This window comes from Girardinichthys multiradiatus, chromosome 15 (genome assembly GCF_021462225.1).
Source record: "Girardinichthys multiradiatus isolate DD_20200921_A chromosome 15, DD_fGirMul_XY1, whole genome shotgun sequence".
Taxonomy (NCBI): domain Eukaryota; kingdom Metazoa; phylum Chordata; class Actinopteri; order Cyprinodontiformes; family Goodeidae; genus Girardinichthys; species Girardinichthys multiradiatus.
In genome coordinates, this window is record NC_061808.1 from 3,683,298 (window position 1) to 3,696,310 (window position 13,013).

The 13,013-nt window shown below is 39.9% G+C and overlaps 1 protein-coding gene across 4 annotated transcripts in view; it reads left to right on the forward strand.

Moving 5' to 3' along the window:
• Nucleotides 1–3,032: 3,032 nt before the first annotated feature.
• The window catches only part of LOC124881556, a 157,455-nt gene continuing 147,474 nt past the window's right edge, over nucleotides 3,033–13,013 (forward strand). The window contains exons 1-4 of one of the 4 annotated variants that reach the window (XM_047387167.1): nucleotides 3,034–3,530; nucleotides 3,920–4,234; nucleotides 6,342–6,632; nucleotides 9,455–9,619. In XM_047387167.1, the coding sequence (XP_047243123.1) occupies nucleotides 3,479–3,530; nucleotides 3,920–4,234; nucleotides 6,342–6,632; nucleotides 9,455–9,619 (823 nt within the window). In that variant the 5' untranslated portion in view covers nucleotides 3,034–3,478. Of the gene's footprint in view, nucleotides 3,531–3,919; nucleotides 4,235–6,341; nucleotides 6,633–9,454; nucleotides 9,620–13,013 lie in introns of all 4 variants that reach the window. The other 3 variants (XM_047387169.1, XM_047387168.1, XM_047387165.1) reach the window with 3 other exon arrangements.

The following is a 13,013-nucleotide window of genomic DNA, read 5'->3' on the forward strand; positions in this document are numbered from 1 at the left end:
GCGCACCAACACGCCGAGGCGACCATCTGCGGCGCCATCTATTGTTATATCAGTGTTAAATGTGTCATCAGTGGCAGTAAAATCTTTTCTACATGTGTTTTCAGAAACTCTTTCTAATTCTTATGAATGATTTTAATCCAGCTAAAGCTGGAACCCAACTGCTGCACAAGTGGAGGCCCAGTTTTATCTCTACAATAAATATAATATCTGAAGATGAATTTAAGGAAAGGTTCTAAGAATGTTTCATTTCTTCATCTAAGAGCATTATGTCTCTGTTTTTTTACAAAGATTGTGTTTCATGTCTTTTCCTTCATCTCTCAGGTCCATTTTGTCTGCAGAGACAGCACATTGAACTATGAACATGTTGGGGTCCATTCTGCTCCCCCAGTCCTTCACTGAACTTCATCACATCAACCTATACACCTGGGCTTTGACTATTTTAGCTGTTAAATGTTGCATTATTATGTAAATGTTGCAAGGCTAATGAATCTAGGTATTGTAGCTTGATTTGAATTAGATTTGTGGACAAACTAAAATATGTTTGGATGCAGATGAACCAACCTGTAATCATTCAGACCAAGAAACGTGTCACAGAATGCTTGGTGACAGTGTGGTTGTATTAAATACATCAGATATATTAATGTGAATGTCCTAGCTGTGAAAACTCTCTCGCCACTAAATCCAGATATATCTTCACTTACATTATGTACTTTAGTTTCCAGAGGAGCTGCATTTAATTCAATCTTTTAAATTAAATTAAAACCACAAAATAGTAAACATCTAATACATTTTTGCTTAATCTCATCTTTTATTTTTCATTTTAAATAAATTGTATTTAGTTCTAGAAACTCATTGTTTGTTTGAGTTTTTTCAAGGTTCATTCCTTACATTTTCAGCCAAATCTTGAGCTGAGATTCAACCGTTCCATGTTTCCTCCATAATTCAATAAATTATGAATCAAAGCAGGACAATGAACATCAGTCTAGAGGAGCAGCATGGGAGAAGTTTATTTTCTCAGTAGTTTTTGAGCAAAAAAGGCACAGGTACAGGGCCTGAGTAATGTTGTGAACACACTGAGGACAGAAAGAAGCAGAGACGTGAGGAAGGATGAAGAGAATGGTAAGGAGAACAGAGACCAGATGTTTCTGCCAGACAACTCATATAACTCTGTTCAGTAGGAGCGTCATGATTTATTCAGATACTCAGCAACATTTGTTTCTCTGTATCTTAATAGTGTTAATTTCAGAAGTTATTCCACTTTTCTTATTTCTAAATATTTGAGTTTAAACCTTTTCGAGGTTCTCATTGAGACACAAGGTCTTATTTTCCAGACAGACTTGTCTTAAAACTGTTAAAAACAAAATGTAACACAGAAGATATTCTGTTGGTGAAAGTTATGTGATAGTGAATAAAAATACTGTGAGTGTATTCATTTTAACATTGAGAAACCTTTAATAAAATTGAGTTCAATCAATTTCATTGTAAATGTGGAACAACTTCTGGCAGTTAGCTTTGGGCTATTTGTTATTATCTGTTATTTCAAAAACAAATGTAACAAAACCCCGTTGAGGTTCGAAAATTATATATTTAAAATATATTTGACCATTTGTTCTCATCTTGTTAGAGGCGATGGGTTTGAACGTTTTATTAGTTTGAAGAGGAGTTAGTTTGAGACCTGCTGCAGCTCCTCATGTCCCAGGCAGCAGTTTTCCTGGAGATCAAGGTTTAAAGGTCAAATAGCAGCTAAACGTCTTCATTGCAGAACCAGTCATCTCCACCAAGTAGGACACTGACTGTTGAATGATCTCCAGCTGGTTCCTACATTTGAAACATCTCAATTTACTGCCCATTTTTTAATGTGTGAAGATAAAAACATGGTACATATCTGCCATAATGTGTTGGAGAGAAGATGCTGTTGATTTTGATGTGCAATCCACCATCATGTTAAACATGTTTTCTTCTTCTCTGCACGTTCTCATCCACAGGTTTCACAGACATGTCTCCTCTGAGCTTCATCATGTTGACTCTGAGGATCACTGATCCTGATGGTTGGAATCACTGTTGGTATCATCAGAACCAGAGGTGAGGAACCTGAACTACAATGGAGCAGATTGACAGAACTGTGATGTTAATCTCTTCATCTTCCTTTCTATCCCAGGAAGCAAAACATGAAGTAACATGAAATAATCATCAATTCAATGAATTAACCTTTTCAATATTAGATAATTGACTGTATAGTTAAACCAAGCCTTCGGACTCTAATGTTTGATTCAAAGGTTCATGATGCTGTTGATGACGACACAGTGAACTATGAAAATGATGAAGAACGTTCTGCTGCTGCCACACTCAGCTGACCTTCATCACATCAAATACAGATGAGCCCATTTATGTTCGGTTCTGATGATAATTTATGATGAAGGAAAACCCAAAATCTCTGGATTTGTTCACAGACTAAAATCCCTCTGGAAGCAGACACACAGATCCTAAATCAGACAACAGAAACTCGTCACACAGCACTGAGTTAATGTGTCGTTGTCTCTATCTCACCATAGAGATGCTGAACAGCCAAACAGAGGCAGATAAATCTAATATCACAATTAAATGCAGACCTGTTCCCAATGAAACTTCAAAATTATCCTTTGAGCAATCAAAGACACATCAAATGGACACATTCATGCAGCAAACTGTCTATGGCATTTATTCCTTAAACCAAATAAAATATTTTATTACTCTAATAATATTAATAATTTCCTATGATTAAAAATCCAACCATTCAAGTCCATGCATCTGAGTAGGAAGATCAGTGAATAAAGATCATAATCATTAAAGTTCAGTTTGATTCACTCTGATCTATTCTGATGCATTCTGGTCCAAACCAGACAGCTAGCATCTCTTCTTCTACTGATGTGTCTGGTTGTAGCATGAGGTCACTATTAAATGTCAACACAAGAGGGGGGAGTTGGGTTCTCATAGGCCAGCTCAAAGGTAGTGCATTCTGGGATCTGTAGTATAGGCGGTGAATGGGCTGTTTACTAGTGGACCAGCTCACAGGCAGTGCATTATGGGATCTGTAGTATAGGTGGGTGAATAGGCTGTTTACTACTGGGCCAGCTCTAGTAGACCTTTAGAATTAACTGATGGGCTAAATTTGACCCGCGGGTCTGAGTCTGACACCTGTGCTGTCATTTGTCCACTTTAACCTGTTTGGATTCTGTTCTGACTCGGTTTAACTGCTCTGTCTGCAGAGTCTCAGAGCTGCTGGGTGTTGGTGGACTGACTGCAGCTCATTAGCATACATCACAGTTCCTCTTTGGCTGTTCATGCTCAGGAAATGACAACAGTTTGTACAAATAAGCGGCAAGTGTTGGTGTGAAGATCTTTCTTTAATTCAATCACAAAGAGGAAATAACATCACTACTTTCAGATCTGCAGCAGAGAAAAGTCTCTCAGTGTTCAGCAGCTAACAGAAGGACAAGAGATGTTGGGTCTGGTTCTGGAACTAGTTCTGATCGTTGTGCTTCAGTTTGAAGGTAAAAATCTGTTTTCTTTCACGGAACCTGAGAGAAATTAAGGGACACTTTGATTTACTGTAATATTTTATGGAAATATGAGAACATTTAGTTTTTACAGGAGTTAATCTGTGTAGCATGAATTAGTCAATCAGGTTTTGACCAAATATATAAGAATATTTTCAGAAAATTTGGATTCATATTTTGTTTCTTTTGTCTCAAACTTCTAACCTCATAGGGATTAAAATAGTTTCATAAACTATATTGCAAATAAAGACATTACCATTATAACAATTAATCCAACTTAATATGAAATAAATAAATGACAACATATTTCATTTTACCTTCATGATTGTGTTTGTGGAGGATGAAGTGTGTAAAACTACATTGTGTCTTTGTCTCTGCTGCAGGGACCAGTGGAGTAGAACTTCATCTCTATCACAGAGCTGGAGATGATGTTGTTCTACCTTGTAGAAGTCCTTCATCTTCTTACTCGTGCTCCATTGTTACCTGGTTATACAGCAGAGATACAAGCACAAGCTTTTCATTGGAGTTTAAGGATGGAAAAGTTGTTGAGAGTTCACCTCGAGCTGCCAGGTTAAATGTGGACAGTAACTGCTCTCTGATCATCAACAACATCACTGCTGAGGATGCTGGAGGTTACTTCTGTGGACTTGGTTCAGGAAACACCTATGATTTCACCGTGCTTCTGGATGTTTTGACCAGTGAGTATGTAGACTTGAAAGATTTGACACAGTCAGACTTTTTCCTTCTGACTAACATTGTGAAATACTTGTGTTGGACAGATGTTTCTGACATCAACAGTTATGATGAATATCTGATGAATATTTGATGCAGTCAGAAGTTAAAATGTTGTTCTGTCAGAGTGAGAAACAATCATTTATTCAGCACTGTGTGATGGTGTTGGTTCATCCATTTTGTGTCTAATGGACGACTGAGCTGCGCAGCTCGACATGCGCCGCAGCAACGGTAGTCGGAGCTCTGATGTCTTTAGAGTTTATAAAAATCTGAGGAAACAAACTTTTAGCCGCCATTTCCAAGTCATGTTTTACGATGTAAGGGGGCAATCTCTGCAGAAATAGAAGCTCGCCGGCGGGCTTACTTTTCCTCCACACGGCCATTCCTGGAAGAGCTTGAAAGCTGGAAATCTGTTTGATACAAGAAGATCAGAAGATTCATATTTCCCGATCGAAAACCGTCCGACGCAACCCAGGAACAGGTGAAACCCACAGAGGTTTGTTCCCAAGGAGACGACTTTCCCTCCTTTTTTTTTAGTCGACTGTAACGGTTTCTAATATTTTCCCCATTTTGGACGGATTAGAAGTTGACCGTTTTTGAGTTGATCACGGACCCGTGACACTCTGGTCCTTTTTTTCAGATCCACGGCCCATCCTCAATCAGCCAGGAGTTAAAGCTGAACTTTGGAGGTTTTTTATTTGAAACAGACTGCAGTCTGGACCTCGTGTCCTGGCCACTCCATTGTTCGTCCCATCATTTCATCACCCTTGGGGTTTTTCCACCGAGCCTCAGAGTTTTACACCCTTTGAGATTTGGGGCTATCGGCTGATAGTGGCTAAGGGGCGTGGCACTACCATTGTACCAGCTGATAGCTGCTGACGAGACGCCCACTCGGAGAAAGGCTTCACAGCGTCGTGGTTTTTCATCATCTTTCCAAGTTAATCCAAATTGTTGTTATTCTCATTTGTCCAACTGTTGTTCTGATCTTCATCTACCCTCAGCACACATCCTTATTTTTGATTATTAGTGTGAGCCTTTTTGTAGAATAGTGCGTATTTAGTTAGGTGAACGTTGTTGGACCAGAATAGTTTAGCTGTAAGAGGGACTATTGGTTTAATAAATGTTCACGCAGATAAAAAGACAGTGATTATGTTTATTTTGTGGAAGAGTAATTATCTGTCAAGATAAGGTTAGATTTCCACCATTTGGTCAAGCGGTTGATAACATAGTGACATTTGGTGTGGTTTTGGTTAATAATTATTAATTATAATTAACTAGATGTAATTAAGTGCTGTGAGCCCTATAATCACACCACCAGAGTGTATCTCTGATCTTTATTTGTAAGAAATGATTTTTGGTCAGAATTTATTTGTTTCAAATTATGATTTTTAATTAAAATATTTTGATAAGTTTTTATAATCAATAATCATAAATGTTACAATGGCTTCAATCAAACATTACAGTCCACACACTTGGTTTAACTATATAGTCAATTATCTGATATTAAACAGGTATTTTCATTTAATTGATGATTATTTATACCTAACAATGATCAAATGAAACTCACAAAGTGGTTTTTAAACTTTATTTCTGCCCCCAACTGTGTTTTTGTTGAGTTATCTTTGTTGGGTGTCTGCTGCTTCCTGGTTGAGCTAAAGGTGGGGCCGAGCTTTTAGGACCCGACATCAGCTGACATCAGGAAGTAGGTTCATCAGAATGAACGTTGTGCTGAGCTGCTGTGAGGCTGTTTAGATTCAATTAGTTTATCTTGTATTGTGTGTGGTTCAATGGTTTGATCAAACCTCTATCTTTTACATTCATTTGTAAAGATTTCTTGATTTTTTTCCATCATGCTGATGAATACCTGCTCAGATCTGTAATATTACTGCAGATCAATCACCAAGTAACATGTAGACAACATCTAATGTTTCATCAAAGAGGTTATTTGTAAATCTTTCTTATTTTTTATTCTACTCTTCGCAGCCTGAGATAAAGTTGTCTTTTTTTAGAGTTTTAGAGAAAGTTACTTCTGCATCTTTCAGACTGAGACAACAGTTTTTATTTTTCTTCCAGTCTCTCCATCTCCACCAGAGGATGATCCAACAAAGGATGGAGATGTCACATTAAACTGTTCTCTGGAGAGATTCAGTGGGTTGGATCCGTGTCCAGAGAACAGCCTCCTCTGGGTGGATGAGACAGGAACTGGGCTGACTGGTGAAGGTGTTGGGTTCAAGTTAGGACCAAGGAGATGTGCTTCCTCTCTAACTGTGCAGCATCAGAGTGGCACCAACAGAACATACACCTGCCGGTTTGTTGTAGAGAACAGCGTGAAGGTAGAAGCTCACTACACTGCTGTGTTTAAAGGTATGATCACTTTATTTACTGAGGAAATTTGATAAAAAGCAGAAATTACTAGAATTTTATGTGATTATTTATATTTTTAAGTGGGTATCACTCCTCTTTTTAGATAGATTGAACTATTTTTTTAAACCAGTTTCCCACCTGAAACTAATTGTGCATGACGTTTTTTTATGCTGGACAAAAAAGGTTTAAACCCTTTTTATTATCTTCTGTAGCTTAGAAAAACTACAACATGCCCTGAGTACCTCAAGTCTATGGATGTTGTAGGGCTGTCATGGTTGACACATTGCTGGCACTAAGTCGGACCTGTTCCCAGTGCATGTTGGACTCTGGCAGGGCTGCCCTTTGTCACCGGTCCTGTTCATAACTTTTATGGACAGGATTTCTAGACGCAGCCAAGGGCCGGAGGGGGTCGGGTTCGGGGACCAGTGGATTTTGTCTCTTCTTTTTGCAGATGACGTGGTCCTGCTGGCCCCCTCTAGCCAAGACCTACAGCATGCACTGGGGCGGTTCGCAGCCGAGTGTGAAGCGGCTGGGATGAGGATCAGCTCCTCCAAGTCCGAGGCCATGGTACTCGACCGGAAAAGGGTGGCTTTCCTCTTCTGGTTGGAGGGGAGTTCCTGCCTCAAGTGGAGGAGTTTAAGTATCTCGGGGTCTTGTTCACAAGTGAGGGAAGAATGGAGCAGGAGATCGACAGACGGATCGGTGCGGCTGCCACAGTAATGGGGGCGCTGTGCCGGTCCGTTGTGGTGAAGAGAGAGCTGAGCCGAAAAGCAAAGCTCTCAATTTACCGGTCGGTCTACGTTCCTACCCTCACCTATGGCCATGAACTTTGGGTCATGACCGAAAGAACAAGATCCCGGATACAAGCGGCTGAAATGAGCTTCCTCCGTAGGGTGGCCAGGCACTCCCTTAGAGATAGGGTGAGGAGCTCGGCCATCTGGGAGGGGCTCGGAGTAGAGCCACTGCTCCTCCACATCGAGAGGAGCCAGTTGAGGTGGCTCGGGCATCAATACCAGATGCCTCCTGGACGCCTTCCTTGGGAGGTGTTCCAGGCACGTCCCACCGGGAGGAGGCCCAAGGGACGGCCCAGGACACGCTGGAGGGATTATGTCTCTCGGCTGGCCTGGGAACGCCTTGGGCTCCCCCTGGAGGAACTGGAGGAGGTGTTTGGAGAGAGGGACGTCTGGGCGTCTCTGCTGAATCTGCAGCCCCCGCGACCCGGTCCCGGATAAGCGGAAGACTACGAGTACGAGTACGAGCTTAGAAAAACTTCATATCTTACTATCAGCTAATTAACACACACATAAAACCATAACTTCCTCCATCTTTTTCTTTTCATTCCAACTGGCAGTTGCGCTCTAACCTTTAGGTAACATATTAATTATGAGAATTATCTATACTATGTAGGTATGTTGAAATTCAATTCAGTTTATTTATATAGCACCAATTCACAACACATGTCGTCTCAAGGCTCTTCACAAAATCAGGTTCATACATTCCAATTAATCGTAACCATTGAACAGTGCAGTCAGATTCAGTTATTTATTCAAATTGGATAAAAATTTTTTCTATCTAAGGAAACCCAGCAGATTGCATCGAGTCAGAGACTTGCAGCATTCACTCCACCGGATGAGCATGTAGAGACAGTGGACAGTCAGTCACTAGCGTGACTTTGCAGCAATCCCTCATACTGAGCATGCATGTAGCAACAGTGGAGAGGAAAAACTCCCTTTTAACAGGAAGAAACCTCCAGCAGAACCAGGCTCAGTGTGAGCGGCCATCTGCCACGACCAACTGCGGGTTTGAGAGAACAGAGCAGAGACACAAAGAGAACAAAGAAGCACTGATCCAGGAGTACTTTCTATGGGAAGGAAAAGTAAATGTTAATGGATGTAGCTCCTTTAGTCGTTTCACCTAGAAAGAAAGAACAGATAAACTCTGAGCCAGTTTTCAAGGTTAGAGTCTGAAAGAGAGCACATAGAGTTAGTCACAGTAAAAGCTCAGTCAATTTCCATGTCTAGGAGAGAGAAAGGGTTAAACACTGAAAGACAGGGCTATGTGGATCATCTGTAGAGGGTGAGCATTAAGTTGTTGCCAGCAGAAGCTTGGACGATTCCCCTCTCCAGAAAGGTGTCACAGGTAGACACAGAGCCAGGCCAGGTGTAGCTTCTAGGAAGAGAATAGAGAGAACATAAAGTTAAAAGCTGAAATAACAGCAAATAATGCAAAATTGGAGAGTAGTGTGAGAATGTAGCGAAGAGGGTGAAAGTGGTCATTATGTCCTCCAGCAGCCTAAGCCTATAGCAACATAACTACAGAGATAGCTCAGGATAAACTAAGCCACTCTAACTATAAGCTTTATCAAAAAGGAAAGTTTTAAGCCTAGCCTTAAAAGTAGACAGGGTGCAAACATGGGAACTAAAACTGGGAACCATCAGATCTCTGATGTATGATGGAGCTAGATCATTAAGGGCTTTATATGTGAGGAGGAGAATTTTAAATTCTATTCTGGATTTATCAGGGAGCCAATGAAGGGAAGCTAAAGTAGGAGAAATATGATCTCTCTTTTTAATTTTCATCAGAACTCTTGCTGCAGCATTTTGATTCAGCTGAAGGCTTTTAACTGCATTTTGTGGACATCCTGATAGTAAAGAATTACAATAGTCCAGCCTTGAAGTAACAAATGCATGGACTAGTGCAGAACAAAAGACTGTTCAATTTAAACAGAGATCAAGTGATCTCTGTTTAAATTTTAGTTTGCATCATGCTGTTTGTTTTCAAATGTGCATTGAAAGTTTTGTAATGTTTGACTCTTTTACCAGATGTTCCTGTCAATAACACAATAATCATCATCATCATCATCATCATCATCATCATCATCATCCTTGGATCAGTGATCGGGGTTCTGCTGCTGCTGGATGTTCTTCCTGCTGTTTTTGTCAAACTCAGGAAAACCAGAATTAAAGAGGATCACAGAACCACAACAGGTACTGGATCTTTTAATAGAAGTTTATTCGACTTTTACTATTTATTGACACACAAGTCTTTATTAGTGTAAAAACAAGAAAATAACTTTCAACACAGTTAAAAAGGGGGGCTTCCCTCTGTGTCTCTGCTGGCCCTGGATGTAAGGTGGTGAACGTTCCTGTTGGCTGAAATGTTCTTCTGGATCAGAACATCTAAAACAGATTTTAATGGAGCCACCATCAGTTACTACTCAGAAATGCTGTAACATTCAGAGTCCTTCTATATAATCAGGCTAAGCTGCTGACAGGAGCCAATGTTCTTGTCAAGTCTTATTTCTTCATCAGCTGTGCTTCTAGACACAGTTTTACAGTCATTTGAACTCCATGATGCATTCAAGTCAAATTGTTCACTAGACTTTCTATGTTGAAATAACTCTAAATAAATAAATAATAGTTTTTTATGATCAAAATTCACCAAAGTCAGTCAGTCAGTCAGTCATTTTCTACCACTTATTCCATAGTGGGTCACGGGGAAGTTGGTGCCTATCTCCAGCAGTCTACGGACGAGAGGCGGGTTACACCCTGGACAGGTCGCCAGTCCATCGCAGGGCAACACACAAACAACCACAAACACTCATTCATACACGTAAGGGCAATTTTAGAGTGACCAATTAACCTAACAGGCATGTCTTTGCACTGTGGGAGGAAGCCGGAGTACCCGGTGAGAAACCACGCATGCACGGGAAGAACATGCAAACTCTATGCAGAAAGACCCCCAGCTGGGAATCAAACCCAGAACCTTCTTGCAGCAAGGCAACATTGCTACCAACTGCGCCACCGTGCAGCCCGTTCACCAAAGTATTAGGGAAAATATTAAGAAACTGCTAACATCAAATTCATTTATATATTAATTTCATTAAATGATAAGAGCTCAGAAAAACCTCCAGTGGCTTCTACATGATCCACTTTTAAAATGCTGCAATGTCATAATATCAAACTTTTATTAGAAAATGTCAACATGATTTTAATCCAAACCCGTGGATGACTTTTTATACAGTATAGGCAACAATTACTGTCATTAACACTTTCTTTTCATTTCATGTGGTTCCTCAGTAGATGTTCCTGGTTCAGTGTTTTCTGACTTGTAGTCGACCAGGTCAGAGAATTTAAGAGTTACTGATTAAGCCTAAACATTTAAGGAATGTGCTGATTTTTTTCTTATGTTGGGAACAATATTTTTAGACAATAATGTTTTAAAATTTGTTCAGTTGTCGACTCTCTTCCAGTCTGTTTGAACTAGAACTCCGGGTTGCTGTTGTTCATGTTACTGGACTGGTCAGTTTAACGTTGCTATTGAGTAAAAAATATCTATGCTTAAAGATGATTTAGTAGAAAAGTCAAATCATATCTATTTGTTAATAATTATTACTGTTTTAAAGTTTTCTGATAACTTGATCTTACATTTTATAGTACTTTAAACAGTGACCAGTGTAGAAGTAACTGGAGTTTGGTCAGATTATTTCATGAACCATAAAACATTGTATAGCAGCACAGTGGCCTGATGTCAGCATAGAACTGCTGGGTAAAACACATCTGAACATTGGACAGCCGCCAGCGGTCATGATGTTTTACAGCTCACACATAATCAACACAATAAGTTAAAAACACTTTAAATTCATCACTGCTGTTCATAAGCTACCAACCACAAGGCAAGTTTATTTGTGTAACAAATTTCAGCAACAAGATAATTCAGAGTGCTTTACACAATGAAGCCAAAAGAGAAGAAAACACATTTAAAAAGTACATTTCAGTGGCATAATAAAGAAAATAAAAGAAATGTTGGACTACAGATTAAAATTAATTATTTTTCAGTTAATAGTTTAAACAGAACAATCAAAAGCAAAACCAAAGGAATGAGTTTTAACCTTGATTTAAAGGAACTCAGGAATTTTTAACACGTCCGTGATCAACTCAAAAAAGAAATGATAAACTTCTCATCCGTCTAAAATACCTCTGTGGGTTTCCACCTGTGCCGGAGTGTCGGCGGGGTCTTCGATTGGTATATGAATCTTCTGACCTTCTTGTATCAGACAGAATTCCAGCTTTCAAGCTCTTCTGGGAATGGCCGTGTGGAGGAAAAGTTCGCCTGTGAGCTTTTGTCTCTCCAGATATGCACCTCTGTTGCGTCATCCCATGAGATATGCTGGAAATGGCAACAAAAGTAAATTTTCCGCGGGTTTTGTAATCCTGGGTGACGTCAGAGCTGCGACCTCTGTTGAGTTGTGCATGTCGAACTGCGCAGCCTAGTCTGTCTGTCATCCACAATGGATGACCTCAACATTGGACCTAACATGTCTTGCCTACATCGCTGAAACTATGGATGATCTTTTAATAACAGAGGTCTAGGCTGTGTCTCAGCATATTATTAGCAACAAGATTTTTTAAGTAATAATATATCCAAAAAGTGCAGCTAAATAACTGTTGGGTTAAAACAAAACCTAAGCTAAGCTTAGCATTGTCTTGTTAGCTGAATTAAAGGCTACAATCACAGACTCACTCAGTGGAACAAACACCAGTGATGATTAGCAGAATATAATACACATGTAATGTTACTGGTAATGAACACTGGGTCTTTTCTGCGTCATTTTAGTAATAGAGCTTTTGCACCACAGAGGTTCCAGTTCTTAACCAAGGCTGGTTCTAAAGTTAACTGGTTCTGTAAAAATAATGTCCCCAAGTCAGAGCCACGTCATTACCTAATGAACATCTAATTCATTTATTGTTTGATACACCCTGTTTTATTCTGTGGTTTTGTGAAGGATCATAGTACATGTACACAGTTGAACCACAGACTATTTTATTTATCCCAGTATCTCTGCAAATGCATGCTCTAATATCACCTGGGTGATAAACAGGTGTGAGCAAGCACCTGGTGACCAGCAGTGAACTGGAGCTTGGATCGCTCCGGTTTTTGAAAACAAGGCCTGGGTTTGTCTTGGTAGAAACAGAAACATCTGGTGCTTAGTCAGCACTAACACCAGTTAAACACTGGAACCAGTTTAGTGAATGAGGCTCCATGGAAATCGCCATGTGATGAAGATGTGACAGTTGTGTAAAGGCTTAGTAATTCCAGATGAACTGCTCTTAAATGTTTAAGATTAATACTTTACATGGTATAAACCATCTTTGTAATGAACCATGTTCTGAGTACCAATCAGCTCCATTACCTAGTTAGGACTTCAGTCTTTGAGCGCTTGCACACTGAACATGGCATGGGTTGAACTCCCCACTGAACCCTGCAGTGAGTTGGTGGTTTACCACAAATTTCTGCTCTAAGGTTCATGGACTCCCACAGAAAGAGAGCTTGACTTCAACTGGGAAGCAAAAAGCTCTTCCTTTGTCAGTGAAAGATGAA